This window comes from Rhipicephalus microplus, chromosome 7, assembly GCF_043290135.1.
Source record: "Rhipicephalus microplus isolate Deutch F79 chromosome 7, USDA_Rmic, whole genome shotgun sequence".
In the NCBI taxonomy this organism is placed as follows: Eukaryota; Metazoa; Arthropoda; class Arachnida; order Ixodida; family Ixodidae; genus Rhipicephalus; species Rhipicephalus microplus.
In genome coordinates this window covers 130,077,778-130,102,753 of record NC_134706.1, presented here as the reverse complement: position 1 = coordinate 130,102,753, position 24,976 = coordinate 130,077,778, and the positions used below count along the sequence as shown (strand labels likewise).

The window sequence follows — 24,976 nt, the reverse complement described above, 5'->3', positions numbered from 1 at the left end:
TTGCCCTGCAGTTGGTGTAGTCAGGCTGATAATGATTATGACGACGACGACGACGATGATGATAATTATTAATATGTCGTCGAGTGATCATATTTTCATTAATACCGTCTGTAATACGATATTATCAGGGAAATAAGGCATAATAATGAAGACTTCCGCAGCAACACGTGCCTGCTTCATTCATTGTTTCTTTAATCTGTTCATCTTTAGGCATATGTGGTCATCCCAAAATTATTCGAGAATTGCTATCCTTCCACCAGCACGAACAAAAAGTCATCTAAGTAAAGTCGGTCAGGATGCCGCATAACGTTTTTTTTTGCACGCTTACCTATGGCCAGCTAGGATACCAAGACACTAACTCTCACTCCATGGCATCTTCTTGAGGTGCCACGTCATCAGCCGTCCCTCTTGGGTGGCGCACTACTGTAAGAGTCAGCAGACTGTCATTCTCATAATAAAGTAACCATTTATTTCTCTTCTCAATCTTTAACATATGCTGCTCATTCGAATAATATTCTTTCATTATCCTACTGGCCATTTATTAAAAACAAAATTGTGTGCTGAGTAATGAAATATCACAGAGTGAACAAAACCAATGGGAGCGGAAAGTTGGCGTGCTCTGAAGTCCAAATGAGCGCATTCGAAGGCGCTCAAGTGGTGTGAAGAAACTCTTTCGTAGTTGATCGTAAGAGCATTTTCTATGGACTGTTTCCGGGCATGATAAATGATTGTAGTGCAGGCTAAGGCCCAAGACAAAAGAAGGCACGATTGAGCAGCCGTTCCGTATAATGCAACTATGTAAACAAATCGCAATTACACCCTCATCTACCTTTTTCGGTGCCACGAATGCGTCGCATAGTGACAACATTTTGTTGCTTCAGCATCCGCTGTCACACTTCGCGCACTTTCATGTATCATCGCTCGTAAACTGAGTCCTGCAGTTCTTGATGGATGACGGTGAGCTCATGGAAATTATGCGCATGAACGGAGGCAGCAGCAGTGACCATAGTCGTGGGCACGGACCGGTGGAGGCGGTACCCGTCATAGTAACCTATGAAATGGGAGCGCAATATATGTACCCCAGACTTTGACTTGGTGTGTGCGAGGAGGGGGGGGGGGCTATGCGATGAGCCTTTGCCCCCCCCCTCCTGTTGGAGAAACCTGCGCGCGCCTATGGCATCATTTTACGTATTTTATGGAAGCTTCACTTTCTTACTGTTCTCAGAAGTAGCATATCAAAAAGTAACGCGGGAACAAGAAGGAGTGCATACACGTAGCAACACAAAACTACCACACTACGCCAGTTTGGAAACAAGTTACATACATGTACACCTAGAAAAATAATAGTCGCACTGCTATATCAGTTTGCTCAGCTTCGAACCAGGCCAAGACGCAAAGTTTGAGATCGTACTTGAAAGCACGGCTGGCAACGCTATGGTAGGTACGTGAGGGGAAGGAAAAACGACTTCGTCAAAGGAGAGTCCGAAAACTTTTTTTTTAAGTGTGAATACACTTTAAAAGCGACCCCAAACCATCCACCGCCGTCGGCGGCGTCCGCAGTCTTCTCTCTATCTTTAAAAGAAAGAGGACTTGGCGGGCCGCAGCGCGACGCTCTACCGAATAAGCCACGGACGCGACGCTGATATTGGTGTCAGTAACGCGCCTTATACCCCCTCCCCCTTCAATCGCTCCTCCGCTCTCCTCGCTCGCTGCAGCTGCGTGCGCACCCCTCTCTCGCGCGCGCCCGCCTTCTCTCTCAGTCTCCCGTCGAGAGCGGGTCGTGAGGGGGATTAAAGTTAAAATCCGTTGACATTCGCCAGTGAGTTAACGAAAACTTCCCCGTGTGATCAAATTGCGATTCCCAGGAACCAATACACCGTAAAGGCACCATAGTGTGATTAATAAATATAATAGTGCGAATTAATAAATACCCCTCATAGCATCACTCCGTGTGTTCGCACTTAACCATGTTCACCCTCGGGGAAATGCTTGGGAGATTTTTAATCCGTAGCAGACTCGAGCTTTTGTGCATCGAGTGAGAGTTGGATCGCGTAGAGGCACTTCTGAACCGGATGTCGTTTTCGAACCATTAAGCTCAGGAGAGCGCACTACACCGTCTAGAGCATGCACTAGCTCTATGACATAACGCGCCCAATATGAATAACTAGTGGGTTCTTCGGTGCCATTTGAAATCCTGCCCAAAATTTTCTTCCTGCACTAATATTTATATTGCGCAACTACACGAGTGCGAAGAAGGTAATATCAACGGGACAAGCACTGACTAGCAATGAAAAAGCTTATTAGAAAGAACGCGCAATTTTATGCGAAATGTCACGTGCACATCGACGTCTATAACCACAAAAATGGGGTTAACCAAACATATACACCACATAAAGCCATAGCCTGTTGCCAGAAAAAAGCTAATTACGATACGCCACCTGAAAATACGTCAGTTTGCTCCGCGACAAGGAAATTCAAGGATAGCTAATGCAGAGATCGTTTTTTTTTCTTACAGAGGCGGGAAGCTCGGATAATTTCTCCTGCAAGTCGGCTCTGTGTGCAGATCTGTGCAATTCGGCGTAAAAAAAAGAAAAATTGTGTGCTCGAGGGCGTTTGCCTGCGTGTCACGGTGTGCAAGTTCTCTTTTAACTGAAGATATTGTCGGAATTTGAAAAAAAGACACTGCTAGTCTTAAAAAAAAAAGTGAAGCAATTCCGCACCACTGGTGCTGATCTTCAAGAGATTGCGGAGCAAGGCAGCCTTCTTTGTTTTTCATCGGATTTATCTTTTTTCTCGTATTTTTCATTCTGTTTCTCTTGTCCAGTCTTCTCTGTCTTTTTTTTTTTGCTTTAGAGTCTGATGTTCCCTAGAAGTACGGATGCTATAGACACTGAAATATCAACTCATTCTGACCAGAATGAATGCCGATGCGCAGCTGGAGCCGTTCGCCTCGTCGGTGGCGAATCTCGAAACACCGTATTGCGGCGAGCAGGTGCAGGGCCATGGAGGCAATCTGGGCGGCGTGACGCAGTCCATTGCGTAGCGGCAGCCCGCTGACCACCATGTAAGCGTCGCCGATGGTTTCCACTTTGTACACGTCGTAGGCACCAATTATGGAATCGAAACAGGTGTACACGTCGTTGAGAAGCTCCACCACCTAGAAAACACCGAGCAATATAAAGTGAATGAGGTGTCAGTTGGCAATGCAGAGCTCAACAACATTCAAAACCACTGTGTCTGCGTAAAACCACGAATAACGTTATGTTGCCACCAGAAACAACGTCAATACTAAAGCGTACTGCGCGTCATTAATAGATGTAGAGTCAATTGCCCTCTCTCTTTATATATATATATATATATATATATATATATATATATATATATATATATATATATATATATATATATATATATATATATATATATATATTGCTACGTAGCTGACTTATCAGGGGTCAGAAGACGTCAACGAGGAAGTGGTTGGTCTGTCGGTTGTGTTGAATATAGATTTTAAATAGACACGCCTCGTGTCATTTTAACGTAACAACTTTCTGGTGGACGTGCTGGGTACTTCCCCGTCTTCATCACAAATCTCCGCAACGGCCGCATCATCATAGGTCCAACCCTGTCACAGGTTGAACAACCATCGTCTTTACCACCTGCCCCTTCCGTGACTTCTACATACGTCGTTCTACCTCGTTCTCGTGATCCCGGTCTATTTTCCGGTCAGGATGGTGTAGACGTCGACAAATGGATCAACCGGTACGAACGGGTCAGCGCAAGCTATAGGTGGGACCCGACTCTTATGCTTGCCAATGTGTTTTTTTACCTCGATGGCCCACCGCGAGTGTGGTTCGAGAGGCACGAAGCAGAGATTACGAGCTGGGACTCCTTTAAAGAGAAGATCCGCGACCTTTCTGGCGACACCGTTGGGCGGTAGATCGCAGCGCGGAATCAACTAGCGGCCCGTGCACAGACGTCGACGGAGTCGTACGTCGCGTACATTCACGACGTCATCGCCCTATGCCGCCAGATTTACGAGCACATGAGTGAGTCTGAGAAAGTGGCCCATGTGCTGAAAGGCATAGCAGACGACGCATTTGATCTTCTAGTTTACAACAACGTTGCCACCGTCGATGCCATCATTAAAGAGTGCCGGCGGTTCGAAGAAGCCAAGAGCCGCCGTATTACTCAGCGATTCACCCGGCTGCCCAACACGGCTGCCCAACACGGCCGCAACCTCATCGTCTGAAGCCGCCCGCCAGTCCCCCACGTATGACAACGTCACACGCATTGTTCGTCGGGAAATTGAAGCCGCCTGTCCGGCTCCTCTTCAGCCACCCATTTTCGTAACGCTCACCTCTGACCAACAACAGCCGTCAGTGGCGTTAATACAAACTGTGGTGAGGCAAGAGTTTGCGAACCTCGGCCTTCCATCAGTATGTCCCTTGACTCACCCTGAAGTCACGTCTTACTCCCAAGCACACGCTCGCCATTCACCTCCAACAACGCCCTTCCGTAACCCTTCGGAATGGCGAACACCCGACGACCAGCCTATTTGTTTTTCCTGCCACCAGCCTGGGCCCGTTTCTCGCTATTGCCGCCGCCGTTGGTCAAACCAACCACGTCAGACTTTCTCTACCTCGGCGGTCATGCATCCGACGACCCCTCGACGTTCAGTCGCCGCACCCTTCAATTTCTATTCGTTGTCATCTTATGAGCCTTCCACTGACGCCCCTTTGCCTGGTCGCCGCAACCCTGACGCCCCTTCGTCCGGTCGCCGCAGCTCTCGCTCCCCGTCGCCGCTACGTCGCCAATCCCGCTCTCCGCCATCTCGGCGCTTTTCCTCGCCGAGCTTCTGTGGACGACCGCAGCAGGAAAACTAGATATTGCAGCTTATAGAGGTGAAGCTGCAATACCAATGACGGCCGAAAATTCTCTACAGACGCTTCCCACGCACCACAGCCTGCTTGAAGTACAAGTCAACCATGTTCCTGTGACCGCCCTCATTGACACAGGTGCGCCCCTGTCTATTATGAGTGCTTCTCTACGCTGCCACTTACAGAAGATTATGACGCCATCTACGACGCAGGCAATACGTGTTGCCGACGGCGGTACTGTACCAGTAATCTGAATGTGCACTGCTCGTGTCAGCGTTGCCGGTCGTCACGCCGTGGTCCTTTTTGCCGTACTAGCCTGCTGCCCTCATGACCTCATACTTGGCCTTGATTTCCTTTCGGCACACTCGGCCTTAATTGATTGTTCATCTGGTACCCTCAGCCTTGATCTTCCAATCTTTGACGACTACTCTGCAAAGCCCACAAGCCGCTTGAGCCCAACCACTTTCGTTCGCCTGCCACTTCGAGCCGTCACGTACGTGTCTTTGTTATCGACCCCTCCCGTTCCTGACGGTGATTATATCGTTACGCCAATTACTGACGTTCCGCTGACGCGCAGTGTTACTGTGCCTATACCATCGCGACCATAGTGGATAACTGTGTGTTACTTCCGCTCCTTAACTTTGGTTTCACCCCTCAAGTGTTGCCCTGCCAGATGTCTCTAGCCCAGCTAACTGCCATAACAGAGGACGATGTCAGTGTTGTCGCTGTATCTGCTCTTGATCGAAGCACAGTCTCACGGTCACCCAGCTCAGACGATGGTATTTTTCGAAACATGATTGGATCGGAGCTGTCGCCTCACGAGGCTGACGCTCTCTGCCAAGATTTGGCCTCATACAGTGACATTTTCGACACCGACGATCGTCCCTTGGGCCCGACTGAAATTGTCACTCACCGAATCAACACTGGTGACTCTGCGCCCATTCACCGTCGGCCGTACCCCGTGTCAGCGTCCGAGCGAGAAGTGATTCAGAAAGAAGTGCCCAATTTGCTTACGAAAAACGTAATCCAACCATCAACTAGCCCTTGGGCATCTCCCGTGGTATTAGTAAAAAAGAAAGACGGCTCATGGCGTTTCTGCGTTGATTATCGCCACCTCAAAAAAAAATTACCAAAAAAGACGTGTACCCTCTACCACGCATTAACGATGCCCTTGATTTCCTCTATGGCGCCACCTTCTTTTCATCTCTCCACCACCGATCTGGCTACTGGCAAACTTCTGTAGATGACATGGACCGAGAAAAGACCGCCTTCGTTACCCCTGACGGTCTTTACCAATTCAAGGTAATGCCATGCAGTCTCTGCAATGCTCCAGCGACCTTCGAGAAAGTGATGGACACGCTCCTCCAAGGATTTAAATGGTCGACATGTTTGTGTTACCTGGACGACGTGGTCATTTTCTCACCTACCTTTGCAACCCACCTTGAACGCCTTTCGACCATTCTATCCATATTTCGACGGGCCGGCCAGCAGCTCAATTCCTCCAAGTTCCACTTCCTTCTTCGTCCGATTACCGTATTGGATCACCTTGTTGACGCTGCCGGCGTACGGCCAGACCCGGCGAAAGTACGCGCTGTAACAAACTTCCCAGTCCCACGCTCTGTCCAAGATGTTCGCAGTTTTGTGGGCCTCTGCTTCTACTTTCGCCGGTTCGTGAAAAACTTTGCAGCACTCGCACGGCCACTCACCGATCTTCTCAAACAAGACGTCCGATTTTGTTCGGGTCCTCCTCAAGCTCTAACGACACCCCCTATTCTTGCACATTTTGCCCCGATGCTCCTACAGAAGTGCGAACAGACGCGAGTGGTCACGGAATTGGTGCAGTTTTGGCGCAAATTCAGCGGGGCAACGACCGTGTAATCGCGTGCGCAAGCCGTCTGCTTTCTAAGTCTGAACGCAATTATTCTATAACAGAACGGCAATGTCTCGCCCTTGTTTGGGCGGTTTCGAAATTCCGTCCTTACTTTTATGGCCACCCTTTCCGTGTCATCACAGATCATCACACGCTGTGTTGGCTTTCTTCTCTGAAGGACCCCACTGGACGACTTGGTCGTTGGGCATTACGCCTACAGAAGTATTCCTACTCGGTTGCTTATAAGTCTGGACGTCTCCATCTGGACGCCGATAGCTTATCCCGCTACCCTGTTGATAAGCCCGACGAACCAGACATCGAGCCTAGCCTCAGCGTCATGTCAATGTTCCAGTTTCTTCAGATTGGTGCTGAACAACGTCGTGATGCTTCTCTGCGACAGCTTATTGACCGTCTCAAATTTGTTCCGAACGACACGTCTCTTCGCATGTACGTCCTCCTGAATGGCACGCTGTATCGTCGTAGCCTCCAGCCAGATGGCCCTGAGCTCCTTCTTGTCGTGCCGAAAAATTTGCGTTCAACCGTGCTGCACGAGCTTCACGATGAACCAACTGCTGGTCATCTGGGTGTATCTCGGACGTACGACCGCGTGCGTCGCCGCTTCTTTTGGCGCGGTCTCGCCCGGTCCGTTCGCCGTTACGTGTCTTCCTGCGATAAATGCCAACGTAGGAAGCGACCTACTGCGCCCCCGGCTGGACTTTTTCAACCGATCTCCATCCCAACCGAACCTTTCTTCCGTGTGGGTATAGATCTTCTCGGTCCTTTTCCCGAGTCGAAATCGGGCAACAAGTGGGTCGCTGTTGCTATAGACTACGCGACTAGATATGCCATCACTCGAGCGCTCCCCACCAGCACCGCTACTGACGTTGCGGACTTTTTGCTCCACGACGTCATCCTACACGATGGCGCTCCTCGCCAATTACTCACGCATCGTGGCCGCGCATTTTTGTCCCGTGTAATCGACGATCTTCTGCGCTATTCCGCGACGCACCACAAGCTGACCATTTGCTACCATCCCCAAACAAATGGCCTTACCGAACGGCTAAAACGGACCCTCATGGAGATGCTCGCGATGTATGTGTCCTCCGACCACCATGACTGGAACCTGGCGCTACCTGACGTGACCTTCGCGTACAATTCTTCGCGCCACGACACCACTGGTTATTCACCCTTTTATTTGCTTTATGGCCGTGATCCGACGTTACCACTCGACACCCTACTTCCAACCACTACAACGCCGTCAACCGAATATGCACGCGACGCTATTGCTCGTGCCGACCACGCACGTCAGATCGCCCGCTCTAGACTTTCGGCATTCGCAAGCCACCCAGAAAGCCATCTACGACAGCCGGCATGCTGACGTTCACTTCTAACTGGTTCTCTTGTTCTCCTGTGTTTAACAATTCGTCGAGTTGGCTTATCAGAGAAGTTGTTGTCTCGCTACATGGGTCTTTACGGTATCATCGGCCAGGTAACCGACGTCACCTATGAGATCATTCCTGCATCTGAGACCACAAGCCTGCCTGCAACCACACCCAGTGATGTTGTGCACGTCAGCAGGCTAAAACCTTACCGCCAGCCTACTGAAGACCGTAGTTATTGTGCACCGAGACGGCGCTGTTACCGCCGGGGGGGGGGGGTAATGCTACGTAGCTGACTTATTAGGGGTCCGAATACGACAACGAGGAAGTGGTCTGTCGGTTGTGTGTGCTGTCCTCCATCTTAGTCGACGCCATACGCATCAGTTTGAATATAGATTTTAAATAGACACGCCTCGTGTCATGTTTATGTAACAATATATATATATATATATATATATATATATATATATATATATATATATATATATAAATATATATATATATATATATATATATTAAATCTGATAAAGACATTTTCAAAACGCTGTTTGTGCCAAACTTCAATGATCTGTTAATTCAAATGGTTGTTTCAAAACATTTCTGGTCCGAAGAATTCCTGGTTCCGTATGTTACTTCTCGTTCTTTAAGGCCCAAAGTACGTTACTGGAGGCCGCGGTGTTCGACAAAGTATGGAACTAGAATACGAGCCCATTATGTACCAATCTATTTCATTGTACTTTCCCCCAGCATTTCTCGCACAAAAACAAAACACAAATTAAACTGCTACGGCGTATCTGTCTACAATTGTAATGCATGTCGTGTGTTATTTCATATACACTCATTCGCAAGCATGATGCTGCACATCCAGTGTGTTACTTTGCTTAAGAAGCATTTGCTCTAATTCTTTCTTTTTTCCTTTACACCTTTTCACTTTAAATTGCTGTAAATATTGTATAATGCTTGTAACTATTGCATATACGCCCTGTTGTTTCTTATCTTATATGCACGTTGTTTTTTGTCCTATCGTTCCTCTTAGGACATAAGATACACTCTTGTAACGCGTCCGGTTTTTTTTTTTTGCTGTCTGCCAGGCTCTGCCACTCAAGCCACCAATTGGCTTTGGCAGGCCTAGTCAAATGTACTGTTTTATTTGAAGAAGTAAAAGGTATTATATATATATATATATATATATATATATATATATATATATATATATATATATATATATATATATATATATATATATATATATATATATATAAGAGAAGGCACGAGTGCTCCCGACAATTTCTATTTTTTTAATGAACTTGCAGATAGCACACTTGAAATGGAAATTTCCTTTACTAACGTTTCGACCATGGACGGCCTTCGTCAGAGTAAGTAGGTATGATACAATGCAGCCTCTTTTATGGGCTCACGTGATGAACTCTCGGTGCAGCAGCTAGGACAATCAAAGTAATAAGTAATCTGTGAGAAAGCTTGTGTTAACATCACTGACATGAGACGGGTGCGTGAATATACAAGTTTCAAATTTCATTGCGCATCAACACGTGGGGAACAGTGTTGTTGGCAGGACATGTGAAAGAGCTTTGAAATAGAGAAACCACGGATGACTAATATACATAATATAGTACATTAAAAGATTTTACAAATCTAAGAAGTCGTGTTGTTATAGTGCAAGACAGGTTAGCTTTCCTACGTTTTCGTTGATACCTGAACGAATGGTGTTGAATTTATGAATCAAGAAGGATTCCCTAACTTCCCTATTGTGATTTGTCTTGAAAAAGGACTGAATAATGATGGCCCTAACTTTCTCGAAACCGTGACCAGGCATACTGACATAATTCGACAGTGGTAGATTGGGGAGGCTTACGGCGTGTGAACGGTGATTCTTAAAACGAATTCTGAAACTTGTCTCTGTTTGACCTATGCATTGAACTTTGCATAATGAACACTCGAGAAGATAGACGACGTTAGTGCTCTCACATGTGTAGTCCCCATTTATTTTTAATGAAAAGCTGGATGAGGTACTTGAAACTGTTTTAGATGTCGTCATGTGCGCGCACACTTTGCAACGTGGTTTGTTGCAGGGATGACAGCCTTCATGGCACAGCCTTCGTCAGAGTAAGTAGGTATGGTACAATGCAGCCGCTTTTATGGGCTCACGTGATCAACTCCGACGAAGGCTGTGCCAGGGCCGAAACGTTAGGAAAGGCAATTTCCTTTTCAACTGTGCTATCGGCAAGTTCATTCAATATATATATATATATATATATATATATATATATATATATATATATATATATATATATATATATATATATATATATATATATATATATATATATATATATATATATATATCATCAGCCTGACTACATCCACTGCAGGACAAAGGCGTCTTCCACGTTCCGCCAGTTAACCCGGTCCTGTGCTTGCTGCTGCCAATTTATACCCGCAAACTTTTTAATCTCATCTGCCCACCTAACCTTCTGTCTCCCCCTAAGCCGCTTACCTTCTCTGGGAATTCAGTTAGTTACGGAGTTAGATTACGGAGTTAGACAAGGAGAGCAGAAAGGTGGGTCTTAAAGTTAATCTGCAGGAAACGAAAGTAATGTACAACAACCTCGGAAAGGAGCAGCGCTTCGAGATAGGTAATAGTGCACTTGAAGTTGTAAAAGACTATGTCTACTTAGGGCAGGTAATAACCACAGAGCCGAACCGCGAGATTGAAGTAACTAGAAGAATAAGAATGGGGTGGAGAACATTCGGCAAGCACTCTCAAATTATGACAGGTAGATTGCCACTATCCCTCAAGAGGAAGGTATATAACAGCTGTATCTTGCCGGTACTTAGCTACGGAGCAGAAACCTGGAGACTTACAAAGAGGGTTCAGCTTAAATTGAGGACGACGCAGCAAGCAATGAAAAGAAAAATGGTAGGTGTAACCTTAAGAGACAAGAAGAGAGCAGAGTGGATTAGGGTACAAACGGGGGTTAAGGATATCATAGTTGAAATGAAGAAGAGGAAATGGACATGGGCCGGGCATGTGGCGCGTAGACAGGATAACCGCTGGTCATATATATATATATATATATATATATATATATATATATATATATATATATATATATATATATATATATATATATTTATTTATTTATTTATTTATTTATTTATTTATTTATTTATTTATATATATTCTGTGAGCAGTCACAACGTGATTTATTTGAAAAGAAGAAAACAAAAACAATAAGAACATGAGGTAGACCACTAGGGGTTTACCACATGTTCTCAATGCTTTTTCTTCTTGTTTTTTTCTTTACGCGTACCCTCTCTCCTTTAAGACTGTATAAAGCTGCGCACTAACACACTGTACCCTAATTCCTGATGAAGGCCAGACTCTGACTGAAACGTCGAAATAAACCATGGTGTGACTGCTCACGGAGGATCTACTTGACTACTCGCAAAGCTACGGCCACTCCACCACCATGCATTTATATATATATATATATATATATATGGATTTATTTACAGGGTGAGGATGAAGTTCGGCAGTCGCGGTAAAGATGGAGTCCTCAGGCCACACAAGGCAACGTCGTCTTCCTCTTCTACCTACCCGGCACATACCACAGCCCGGCTCATACCGTAGCAATCCCCGGTTCACAGACGAAGCCCGCTGGGCGAGTTTGAGTCATTGGAGGGATGAAATTTCTTGAGGCGAGCCACGTGCCCCAACTGCGTTCGATTTGACCGACGAGAAGGTGTCGTCAAGCATGCCATAACGTACGTCAAGTCAGACAAGCGATCTACAATGACGTAGGGGCCTGTGTACTGCGGTAAAAACTTCTGACATAAACCAGGTTTTCGTTGGGGGGTCCACAACTACATGAATTCACCTTTGGAGAATGAAATGGCATCATGGCGTTGATCGTACCGTTGCTTGGAGCGATCTTATGATGGCAGTGTGCGCAAGCGAGCGATTTGGCGGGCTTCTTCAGCCCGGCACAATGTTTCGGCCATGGACTCATCGGTATGGAGCTTAAATGGGAGGATTGTATCAAGGGAGCTGCGTGGTGATCGAGCGTAGAGCAGGTAGAAGGGCGTGAAGTCTGTGATCTCGTGCTTCGCTGTATTGTATGCATAAGTAATAAATGGTAAGATCTCATCCCTGTTTTTGTGATTGGATGCGACGTACATAGCGAGCATGTCAGTAAGAGTTCGATTGGTGCGTTCTACAAGACCATTCGTCTGGGGATGGTATGGTGTCGGATGTCTGAACAGAGAAATGCAGAGGCGAAGCAATTCTTCCACAGCGTCCGCGATGAATTGGCGACCACGGTCACTGATGATTACTTGAAATGGACAAAGGCGAAGAACAACGGAACGTAACAAAAAGGCAGTGACGCCATCAGCTGTAGAAGATTGTATCGCAGCGGTTTCGGCGTATCTGGTAAGGTGGTCGACGCACACTATTATCCAGCGGTTGTTGTTTGAAGATCGCGAAAATGGGCCTAATAGGTCGATGCCCACTTGCCCGAAAAGCGTAGTAGGCGGCTCTACGGGGTGAAGAAGGCCATACAGTGCACTGGTAGGTTGTTTGTGACGCTGGCAGTGCTCGCAGCTCGAGACGTATTGTTTCGTAAAATCTCGCATTCGAGGCCAGTGAAAACGCTGGTGAACTCGATGCAGGGTGCGAATGAACCCAAGGTGTCCTGACGTTGGATCATTGTGCATAGTATGGAGAATAATGTTATTATAGTGTGTTATAGTGTTATTATAGTTATTATAGAATATAATGTTATTATAGTGTCCGTATCCTTAGGGTTCTTAACCCTAAGGATACGGACACTATAATAACCCAAAAGACGCAAATGGGTCGATTGTACCCACCTCTGAATGTGCTGAGGTTTTAAACAATGTCTTTAGCGAAGTTTTTGCAGAAGAACCACCTCTTGACGAGTCCTGTTCCGTCACTCCTACTCCAATTACTTGCCCAAGCGAGCCCATTATCGTAACGGAAGTAGGTGTATCACGTGCAATTGCTAAACTTCCGCTTCGGTCCAGCCCTGGACCTGACGGCATCAGCTTAAAACTACTAAAATTAACTAGTCACGTATCATCGTTTTTATTGTCCTTAATTTTTCAGCAATCGCTTGATTCTGGGTGCGTCCCTGACGATAGTTTCGAAATCTGGTCACGTTATACCCATTTATAAATCTGGTGATCCCTCAAGTCCAAAAAACTACCGCTCGATTTCACTCATATCAGTTTGTTGTAGACTCCTCGAACATATAATATACTCCCACATAATGAGACATCTTAATACTAATAAAGTGTTATTAGAAAATCAACATGGGTTCAGGTACAAGCGGTCTTGCCAGACACGGTTATTTGAATTATCTACGGATTTACATGACTCTTTGCACAAATCGGTTTACACAGATGCTGTATTTATCGACTTTTCTAAAGCCTTCGACCGTGTTCCCCACATACGGCTCCTCCAAAAAATAAACTGCCTAAAGTTAGACATAAAAACTACCCGCTGGATTCAGGAATTTCTATCTGGTCGCTCTCAAAAAGTAAATATAAATAATAATCTCTCCAGTTCCTGTGTCGTTAGGTCAGGAGTACCTCAGGGATCAGTTTTAGGACCTTTATTATTCCTGATATATATTAATGACATTGCGAACAATATAACTTCAATAATTCGACTGTTTGCCGATGACTGTATAATTTATAGACAGATCACATGCACTGATGACGTAGCTATTTTGCAAAGCGATCTAAACACCCTGGCTAAATGGTGCCACACGTGGAAAATGGAAAATAATACAGGTAAAACGAAGGTCATGTCATTTTCTTCGAATCCAAATACTCCATTAAATCGATACATGTTATGCAGTTTAGATATTAAACGAACCTTTTTTTTTCAAGTATCTTGGCGTGATATTTACTCCTGATTTAAACTAGGCCATGCATATTGAACACGTAACAAACAAGGCACTAAAAAAACTTGGCTTTCTTAAGCGCTGTTTATATCTCGCAAACCATGAAACTAGACTTCGCGCTTACACTTCCCTCATCCGTGCAACCCTCGATTATGCTTCAATAATTTGGAACCCTCACACAGCTATACTGTCCGACTGTATTGAATCTATTCAAAACAAGGCTGCCCGCTTCATTTTGCACTCGTACTCGCCATACCAAAGTGTCTCAGCATTAAAACAGATTCTTAATCTTCCAGAACTTAACACTCGTCGTAAATTCTTCCGCTTGACCTTTTTTCACTCTCTGTATTATGGTATTACACCATTTTCATGCGCTCATATTTTTCCGGCCCATTATGTGTCCAATCGCACTGACCATGCTCGTAAAGTGTCGTCCATATTTGCAAGGACCAAAAAGTACCAAATTCCCCTTTTGTGTTATCTGTAACCGAGTGGAACGAGCTTCCCAGCGAGATTGCGATGATAAATGATCCGTCTGCATTCCAATCAGTGCTGCGTACATTTCTTGATATGTAATATGTCTACTGCTACTATATCTTACCCTGTTGTTATATCTCGTGTACCAGCGAAACGATGAAGAACTAGTACCATGCAGATTCCTGGAATTGAAATGTACTGGAGATGTGAAATGAGCCATGTGTTACATCCTTGTCGTAAAATGTACCTTTTACCTAGTTATGTCTGATCGCTGTGTGCGTTCCTTTTATATGAATTGATGTATACCTTGTTTTTAACAGTATCCCCCCCCCTCCTATGTAATGCCTCTCGAGGCCTTTAGGGTATTTAAATAAATAAATAAAACGTCGCATCGAAGACTTTGAGGTACAAGCAGTAAATAACGTGCGCCGGTTGCTGAGTAATTGGTTTTGCACAACAGTTCATCACGAATGCGAAAGCGATCACTGCCTTTGAGATTCCGAGCGTCAACAAACAAAGGGTCTAAAGATAAATCATTCAATTGTTCTCGTTTGAAGATATTGGCGCCAGGAAACGTGTGAGAGACCGCAGCAAAACAGATGTCGAGGGTATCTGCACTGTCCTCCGTCGTGGTCCTAGGCAGGCGAGTAAGACAATCAGCGTCCGAATGACGTCGTCCACTTCTGTACGAAATGCTGAAGTCAAATTCTTGAAGGCGTAAAGCCCATCGAGCAAGGCGTCTAGAAGGGTCTCGGAGGGTAACAAGCCAACATAGTGAATGATGGTCTGTCACAATCGTGAATGGACGACCGTAGAGGTAACATCGAAACTTCTGAATGGCGAATACAGCCGCTAAACATTCTTGCTCTGTCACCGTATAATTCATTTCAGCCTTGCTTAGAGATCGACTCGTATAAGCAACAAAATGCTCTGCATTATCATGGCGCTGAACAAGCACACCTCCGATGCCAATTCCACTTGCGTCACTGTGCACTTCTGTAGGAGCAGAAGAATCGAAGTGACAAAGAATAGGCTCAGATGTTAGTAGAAGTTTCAGTTCAGAAAATGCGGCATCACGATCAGGTGTCCATTCGAATGGACTGTCTTTTCGCAACAAGCTTGTCAGTGGGTGTAATACGTCCGCGAATCGGAGCACATAGTGGCGAAAGTAGGAACATAGGCCCAAGAAGCTGCGAAGTTCCTTCAGTGTCTGGGGTGGTTTGAATGTGCCGACTGCATCGATTTTGCGGAGATCCGGCCTGACACCATCTTTGTCAACTAGGTGACCGAGGACTAAAGCTTGTCGTTCACTAAACCGGCACTTCTAGAGTTTAAAATCAAGCCAGCCTTTCCGACACAGTCTAAACAAGGCTTAAACGGACGTTGTGCTCTTCAAAAGTATGCCCAAAGAAGACGACGTCATCCCGGTAGCATAAGCACACCTTCCATTTAAGACCACAAAAGACAGAGTCCATAAACCTTTCAAAAGTGGCGGGGGCGTTGCAAAGCCCAAACGGCATCACATCAAATTGATACAGTCCATCAGGCGTCACGAATGCGGTCTTCTCGTTGTCTGAAGGGTGCATAGGTGTCTGCCAATATCCTGATTGTAGGTCTATTGAAGAAAAGTACGAAGCCGAGTGTAAGCAGTCAATAACATCGTCAATCCTAGGCAGCAGGTATACATCTTTTTTGGTAACGGCGTTTAGTCTTCTGTAATCAACGCAGAACCGCCATGCACCGTCCTTCTTCTTAACCAAGATGACCGGTGCTGCCCACGGGCTACACGACTCTTCAATGACACCCTTCTTCTGCATTTCCTTAACCTGGCCGGCAATTACTTTTCTTTCTGATGACGACACTCGGTAAGGCTTTTGTCGGATCGGATGGGCAGTGCTGATGTGAATCTTATGGTGAGCGTGAGAACATGGTAAAGGTAGTGGCTTTTTCTCTTGGCAAAATTCAAACACAGAAGCATGTCGCCTCAACAGATGGCGTAACGTCTGCTGCTCTTGTGACCGCAAAGTGGCGCTAATCATGCCTAGGATCTGCGACTCGTAAGAGCAACTGCGCTTGCCAGAGACTGTACCTTTCTCGCTTTCATCGTTGTTAATGACCGCTACAGAATCTTCAGTTAAATCGTCGAAGACGCCAAGCTTCATTCCTCGAGGGAGCCGGCATTGGCGAACAGTTCAGTGCCCCCAGAAAGGTTGCTCCTTCATCTACAGATACCAAACAACGAAGGACGAGTATGCCTTTCTTAGCACATTAAACGATGGCAGGTTCAACGATGGCGTCAAAAGATGTGGCAGATTCTGGGGCGAACACCGCAACTGACCTCATTGACCATGGCGGCACTGTCAGCTCGTCGGAAACAATCAGAGCATCCTTCGCGGCCTGCGGCGCCTCATCGACGAGGGCAGGAACAATGTCACCGCTGACGGAAAGTTCACCGCTTCCACAATCGACGAAAGCACCACATCCTTGAAGAAAGTCAAGACCGAGAATCACATCGTGGGTACAACGTTTCAGCACAAGAAACTCTGTTGGGAACACCTTCCTGCCAATAAGACATTGACGGCACTAACTCCGGCAGGATGAAGTACTTCCCCACCAACACCACGAAACCTTGTTGATTCGCCCAAAGAGAACATAACTTTGCGGCCAATGCGAAATTTGAAAGCAAGACTCATAACTGATATCGTAGCACCAGTGTCCACCAAAACACTTGTACAAATGCCATCTATTTCCACACGTATCTTGTTCTTCAACATTATAACTGGCGGAGGCATCTGAGGCAAATCCTGTTGTGTGACCTCACCTCCATCGGTCGCGCTGGCTAGTTTCCCGGTGGTGGCGGTTATGACAGGCGTCGTCCCGGCGAAGGGGAACGATGCAGTCGGCCAGATGGGGGCGTCAAACTACGGTCAAAAGCGGGAGAACGGCCAGGGTGATTTCCCCGGCCGTGAGGTACTCCTAGAATAGGCGGGCCAATGACCGTTCTTGTGACCAGTGTCTGCTGGCGGAAACTCTGATGGGGAATGATATCGGGATGTCGGCTCTCTCTGTCGTCGACAGAACCGAGCTATATGCCCTGCAATACCGCAACGGTAGCACACAGGGGCTTGGCGGTATGCATTGTACTCCTGGAAGGCATTGCGCTGACGTGGTGGTGGTGCAGGTGCATCTTCCTTCGTGTCGTAATATGTGTTGGCTGACTGATGGGGGTAACTGAAGTGGTCTTCGTACCTCGACAGCGGGTAGTTATTGCGCTGTGACCTCGGTGGTGAGGGTAGCCTGTAGTTCCAGTCATCGATGCCTGCTGCGGCAATCAACACGGGAGGGCGAAACGGAGGCGGTGCGGGTGTAGCTTCGTACAGCGTCAGGCGAGCGTGTCGAGTGAGCTCTTCTCGAACAATCTGGCGTATTGTCGACGCGAGATCAAGCGGCGTGTATTCAACACTTGCCACGGTGGTTATATTCGGTAGGCGACCAAACTTAGGGGTGATACGTCGCATCTTCAGGTTCTCGAATGTGCGACAGTGGTTTATGACGTCGGTTACCATAGCAAAGCTGTCTTTGCTGATGAGGAACTGATACACGTCCTCTGCAATGCCCTTCAACAGGTGGCCAACTTCGTCTTCCTCTGATATAGAAGGGCTGACAATCTTGCAGAGCTTCAAGATTGCCTCGACATAGGTCATGCACGTCTCTCCTGCGATCTGAGCTCTCTGCAGTAACGTTTGTTCGGCCTGCTTTCTCTTAGCTACGGAGTCTCCGAAACACGCTCTTATTTCGGAAACGAAGCGATCCCATGTCGTGAGGGCATCTTCGTGGTTTTCGTACCACACGAGTGCTGTGTCCGTTAAGAAAAATACTACATTGGTCAGTTGGGTCGCCGCGTCCCACTGGTAGTATTTGCTCACCCGTTTGTAGTGTGTGAGCCAGGCGTCCACGTCCTCACCAGATTGGCCACTGATTGTGCGAGGCACTATCAGATCCTGATGCAACCAGGGACCAGCCGCACGCGAACCTGGCCCTAGCGGTGCTGCTGGGACTGGTAGAAGGTCTGCAGCTGCGGGATCCGGTTTCATTCTTCGCCGTGAGACATCTCAGCTGCCGGGGGTAACGGGGGCAGTCCATCAAGGCGGCGGCTTCGTCGCAGATCAGGCGCTTGAACCTTCGTGTTGCTTGGTTGATTACCCAGCGCCTCCATCACAAAACTGTTACGGTTGAATTAAAGGATATGTGGATTTATTTACAGGGTGCGGATGAGGTTCTGCAGTCGCGGTAAAGATGGAGTCCTCAGGCCACACCAGCCAACGTCGTCTTCCTCTTCTACCCGGCACATAGTACAGCTCGGCTCATACCGTATATATATATATATATATATATATATATATATATATATATATATATATATATATATATATATATATATATATATATATATATATATATATGTGTGTGTGTGTGTGTGTGTGTGTGTGTGTGTGTGTATGGTGTGTGTCACAGCAAATTGCCCAACACACAGGATGACCCGGACGGAAAAGAGTAGTAACTGCAACATTCTTGGCCACAGATGAGTTGATACCATGCCACAACAGAATTACCAGAAGCTGTTTTGCAATTATATAGCAATAACGTAGTTTTCCAATCACATTTAGGTGACAGCTTTACAGGTTATTGGCTTTAACAATATACTTGATGGGAGGTGTACGATTTCGGAGGGCTTAATCATTGTTACATAGCGCATGCCTCGAGACCCACCCATTAAAGTGCATCCTCACGAGTGCACCCGCACCCCAAAAACTCGGCGTGGAAGGCCAAGTGATAGTTTTACGACCGCCTTCGCACGTTGCTCACCTGCAGTGGCGATGACACTGCCGAGAGTGCTGTGAATCCAACGATGTCGCTGAAATAGATTGTCACACTGTCGAAGCTCTCGGCCTCCACTCGCTCGCCTCGCTTCAGTTGTTCTGCTACTGACCTGAGGAAGAGGGCAATGTGGAACATTGCACATGTGAACTTATCAGGGGTTTATAACAGGTAAGCTTTTCAAGCCGGTTGTAAAAAGATCGGTGTGTACAAAATACTCTGCTCAAAAACATATATAATGCTCACTTGCGACACCTCAATCTGCGATCTGACTGCCATACACTTCTGGAGGACATGCACATGTATGCAACTAAGCCATCTTTGCCGACTTCTTGCAACGAGTCTCCGGCCAGGCTGGCCACCGCGCCTCAACCATTGCATTTGTGGACTCTACCATCGATCATTATTACACTTTATACACAAAGAAAATTTTCATTTGTACGTTTGAAAGACCCAGTAATTATGCCTAAGGACAGGCTATCGCAAAAAAGTAAAAAAAACAGACGAGAACGGATATTTGACACAAACTATTAAAAGTTACTACCACTCACCGTAGCTCAACCAAAAACAAAATGGCAACAAATGGCTGGCAAACACCAAATAATGTTCCTAAAAAGCCGTAATCAGTAATTAGCAAAAACATTATAAACCTTAGAGGTTAATCAAGTGATAAACACCGCAGGCTGCACGTTCAAGTTTCTTTGAAGCATCTGTGCGGAATGCTTCAGCGGCACGTACAACAAGAGAACACTAGGAATCATGAAAAGCAGCGCTGGCTTCAAGACTTCCAAGCCATTGTAGCCCCTCGCGAATGACGATGCCCCCTTACATTTACGGTAGATGTGAACAATTGGTTTCAGCCTGTGAGTGTTTGTGGTATAACCAAAATCTCGCTGCACGGAGACAAAACCGAGACACAACCTAACACCACCTCACTAAAGCTTAGCAATTACCTGGAAGCAACCAGATTAGACTTCATTATTATCCAATTTCACTGTTCGAAGCCTTGCGGAACTTTACACAATCTTTAGCAATATTTAACGTCTCCACAATAAATTGCGCAGGAAGCTCAGCAGTTCTGGATATAAAAGATGGTAAATTATCAGAACCATTCTGTGATAGAGTTTCTTAATATCAATTAGGGGGGACTCTGGCACTGCGGTCATTCAGCGACCATCAGAATAATGGGTAGTACACGGATTTGACTAGTCTTCGTACTTGTGGCGGCGAATTGCACTTGTGGCTTCTTTTAGTACTGTGTTTTGGTTTTGTTTGAAAGGAAAGAACAAACCCTTTTGAACTTCGTGACCCCATTTGAAATAGTACGCCTTAAAGAACAACGTGGTTAGGCGAAAGCGATGAACATTTGTTGATTTTGTTTCGTGAAAAGACAGCTTCAAGCCACATGAACACACATGAAGCCAGAAGTACGAAGATTAGACAAATCCAAGTAGTACTCATCATTTCTATGCTCACTGAAGCAGCGTTCGTTGCAGCACCTATATGCACTAGCGCCATAGTTCACTCTAGTGTTTATTAAGAAAACTCCAAGGTAGCAGTGGAAATGGCAGCTTCACTAATGAGACCTAACGACGATCTGGGCCATTTGTTACACCTAATAGGTTAGACAGATTTAGTTGAGCATTTGCGGCAGCTCTGTGGACGTAGGTAGCCTGCCAGTCATTTCCACCGAGGCTTGCACGCGGTTAGCCGTTGCGGGCCCTCAAACACGGTGTGCCCTGAAATAAATCAGTCTCTTGGCGCTCTAACAGGTGAAAGGGGCGGGGGTAATATATAAATTTTCGAAAGCACAAGTTCCTATTTAGGTTTTTCTTTAATTAACGTGAGCTCAGAAATTGGAGCCATGCTTACTCGCTTTGCTTGTACAAAGAAAAAAGTTACGGCACTGCACTATTAGGAAAAAAGTGAGGGCAAACATCAAAGTAGACGTATATATGGTCACATATGTCATATGTGACATATGTGTCAACGGTGATGACATATGTCTATATGGTCACATATGTCATCACCGTTGGAGGATTCCTAATAGTCACACGCAAGAATTTCACTGCTTGAAATAAAATATATTGAGTAATATTTAAAACTGCACAAGTGGGGGATTTCCCGCCGCTGTGATACAGTGGTCAAAGTGCTCGGCACCCGAAGATCATTGGTTTCATTCCAGGCACGGCGGTAGCACATTGGAAGCGAAACGCTAGACGCCCGTCCACTGTTAGATGTCATTCGCAGATGGTCGGAATATGCGGAGCCCTCCCCTTCGCAGTCCCTCGTAATTACATCTTGGTTTCGAAACATCACATCCCAGATATTATTAGTAGAAGTGGGGCTGCTCACAATGCCCTGAAAGTCAAGTGAAACCAGCCTGTTTAGTGTCAATTGACGCTGAAGTGGAGGAAACAGAGAAAGCCAGCAGCTTCATTGCTTCTGTAGCCTTAGCACCATACGTGCGCTATATATGCCATAACTTTTTCTATTACTGATCAAAGTCATTTTCCTAACCAGATGATGCATAAGTAACAATTCACGGTGGTTCCTGACTGAATGGCCTTGTGACGTGGTGGGTTTAAAGGCGATGCTGTTATATGAAAACCCTGAAGGTAAAATAAATGAATAAATAAATGCTAGCTTATTTTTGTCATTTCCTGAATGTACACATAAGTGGCTGATGCGTTGTTAGGATTTTTTGGCAGCCTTCTGAAAATATTTGTAGCTTTTAGAAGCTGAAATAAAAACTAATATCGACCTTTCCTTGAGACTTACTTTAGCCTAGCCTAAATCCAAAGAGGTGCATTTCGACTTATTATTATTGGCTTATTTTGGAAATAAATAGAGCGCTTGTGCATGAAGATGAATAATTCGTTTCGGTGATTCTGCTTGCACCACCATCACCAGGTTCGTGTGGCGAAGACGACAAGGATGCGTACCACTGTTGCTCGACTCTCTCAAGTACTACACACATAGACGGTGGCTCGAACAGAAATTCCACATGGTAGGCTCGTGTAGCAAATGCTTACCTTTGGGGCACAATACCTGCATGGCCATATAAGATAAACTGCACGGAAAACGCTGAAAATGGTCCAACTCTTTTTCCGAAGACACCAACATTTGCGATAGATATTGAGAGGATTACACTGAAAGTGTACATCGAGACTATGTTGTCGCTCTGCCCAAACTATAAGCTTTGCATTCACCGATGTAGACATTTATATATGTATATTTATTACTTTAGCTTCTTCATTTCATATTTTCTAAGAACAAAGCGCAAAGGGCTCGCCGTCGCACCGAAGTGGTCCCAAGAGCTCCCTAGTTTACTTTTCAATCATTACTAAAAAAGAAACGCGTTTAAGAATGGTATGGCATCGGGAAGTTAGCATTTTTTTTATTTTTGTATTCACTATCAGTGGATCCCGAACTGATAATTTCACTAAACGTAATGCAACTTGTAAAAATCTTTTCCGTTGTGTAAATCAAATACATATACTCTATGTTGGTTTGTTATAGCTTACGTGTTCTTACCGACGCTTCCCCGGAGCCTCTTAGATCTATCTATCACATGCGGTGTGTTCGTTTACTTCTTTTCATGTAATTCTTAACGCGCTTACTTCTGTAAGGTGCACTCAATATTTTCTCGAAACATATTTTCCACCAGCGTGTGCTGATAACATTATTATTGTTATGTTTCAGATAGGCAGAAAAGCTTTACAGCGAGCAAGTTCAAGCATGGTCCAATCTCAGTCAATTTGTAAGCACTTGAGCTATCTAAAATACAGCATCAAAAATACCTCGGCAGCATGCGGTGGAGGAGGCGTTCAGTCTTTTTCTTTTCTTCAAGGAGTTGCATGGTGCGCTCTTGCACCAGACTCTCCAGGTTGCTTGCGTACTTCTCCATCATGGCTATCATGTTATCGAATATGTTGGGCTTACTGCAAATACGCAAACAAAAGGAAGTGATAATCACGTAGTTGCCTTAGTCTGTGTGCAGCAGGCAGTACTGGTGCATTATATCAGGCATAAATAAAAGCGGAGGTGTATTGAGAACCCGTACACTCTCAGAAAAGAAAACGTTTTGCGTGTTAATCTTTTTATTTGGGGACGACTTGCCAAGTAAATCATTTCGTTTGAAGAGACACGTTAACCTATTTGGGGCTTCTCAATACTCTCAGACGGCAATATAGTGGCCTCAAACAGCTTAAATATGTTTCTTTAAGACAAGGCATTACCATGGAAAGTATCGATTCACAAAAAAAGAAAAAGGATTTTTAACAGTGTAATACTGCTGTGATAACAGTTTTCATCCCAATCTGGGCGGTTTCGGATCAAGTTTCTTTACTCTGAGGGACCCATTTGAGCAAGCTGCTGAAGATTCCCAATCACTGCTGAGAAAACTGAATCCTATCGTGCTCAATCGCGATAAGAAATGCATCGTGTGGCAGAGGTATAATAGGACATTGATTTGATGATATCCGGGAGGTAACATGGTGCTTCATTAGGAAAACAAAATCGTCGACGGATGTTCACACAGTAAACTCGGTTAGCACCGCAAAGTGAGGATAAATGCTAGCGTGTGTACACTTACAGGCCGGCTTGCATTTGTCGCAGCTTCACATTGATGAATCGAAAGTCGGGTCTGCTGTCGGGGTTCTCGTCCCAGCACTCTTGCATGCATCGTAGCACGTAGTCGGGGCAGGAGAGGCAGTCCGTGGGTGGACGGTACGGGACGCTGTTTCGCCGCCTGACCTGCTCGATCACCTCTGCGTCGCGATGGTCAGAAGTTAGGTCATCTGGGAGGGCAGCAGCAAGGTGTAGCACGAATACCGGAGGTAACGCGCCCAATGACTCAAAGCCGAGGCCTTACCATTGCATTGCATCACAGTTGTAGCATAAGTTATACTCTAGAATCTCTAGAGTTTTCATCGGAATGAATCGTAGAAATATATCGTGCGACTGTTGCCATGCCAACATCAAAAAGACGTTCAAGGACAGAATACTGGTACTTCCATTTACCCTAGTTCATTGGCCAAAGTGCACCGGTAGGCTATAAACTTGACAATCATATTAAGTTTGAACAGCGCGAGTGAACGTGATCAGCAAACCTATTATTTCAAAACGCTCGGAAGAGCGCCTTTTCAAGTCGAGAGGGGAAGACGGAGGTATTGGGATACATCAATTAAGATTGTTTGTACATGCCAATATGGACAGTTACAACGAGTTCTGACGCAGTTAGCTGATTGGAGGTGAAACAGGCATAAGCCTTCTCAAGAAACTTCTATAGTAAAAGCTGAACAGAAATAACAAAATATACAAACGGAACAAAGATAAGTAGCAGAACTTCACTAGGCTTCCTCAAGCAACATGACTCGTAGAAAGGTAGGTGTTACTTCATCACTTGTTTTATCATCATGATAATGCTATATATTATTAATTAATAAATAAATATTATCTGTCGCTTAAAGTCACAAAACCGCGAACTCATTATGAGAGACGCTGTAGTGGAGACCTCAGGAACTATTGTTTCTGGTG

At 45.6% G+C, this 24,976-nt stretch overlaps 1 protein-coding gene across 1 annotated transcript in view; it reads right to left on the bottom strand.

The window, feature by feature from the left end:
- The window catches only part of LOC142767625 (guanylate cyclase 32E-like), a 353,448-nt gene that overhangs the window by 16,147 nt on the left and 312,325 nt on the right, over positions 1-24,976 (bottom strand). Inside the window, exons 18-21 of the mRNA XM_075869693.1 lie at positions 24,033-24,207; positions 23,239-23,379; positions 19,424-19,547; positions 2,914-3,157 (exon numbers count right to left, since the gene is read on the bottom strand). Coding sequence (XP_075725808.1) covers positions 2,914-3,157; positions 19,424-19,547; positions 23,239-23,379; positions 24,033-24,207 — 684 coding nt within the window. The remainder of the gene's footprint in view (positions 1-2,913; positions 3,158-19,423; positions 19,548-23,238; positions 23,380-24,032; positions 24,208-24,976) is intronic.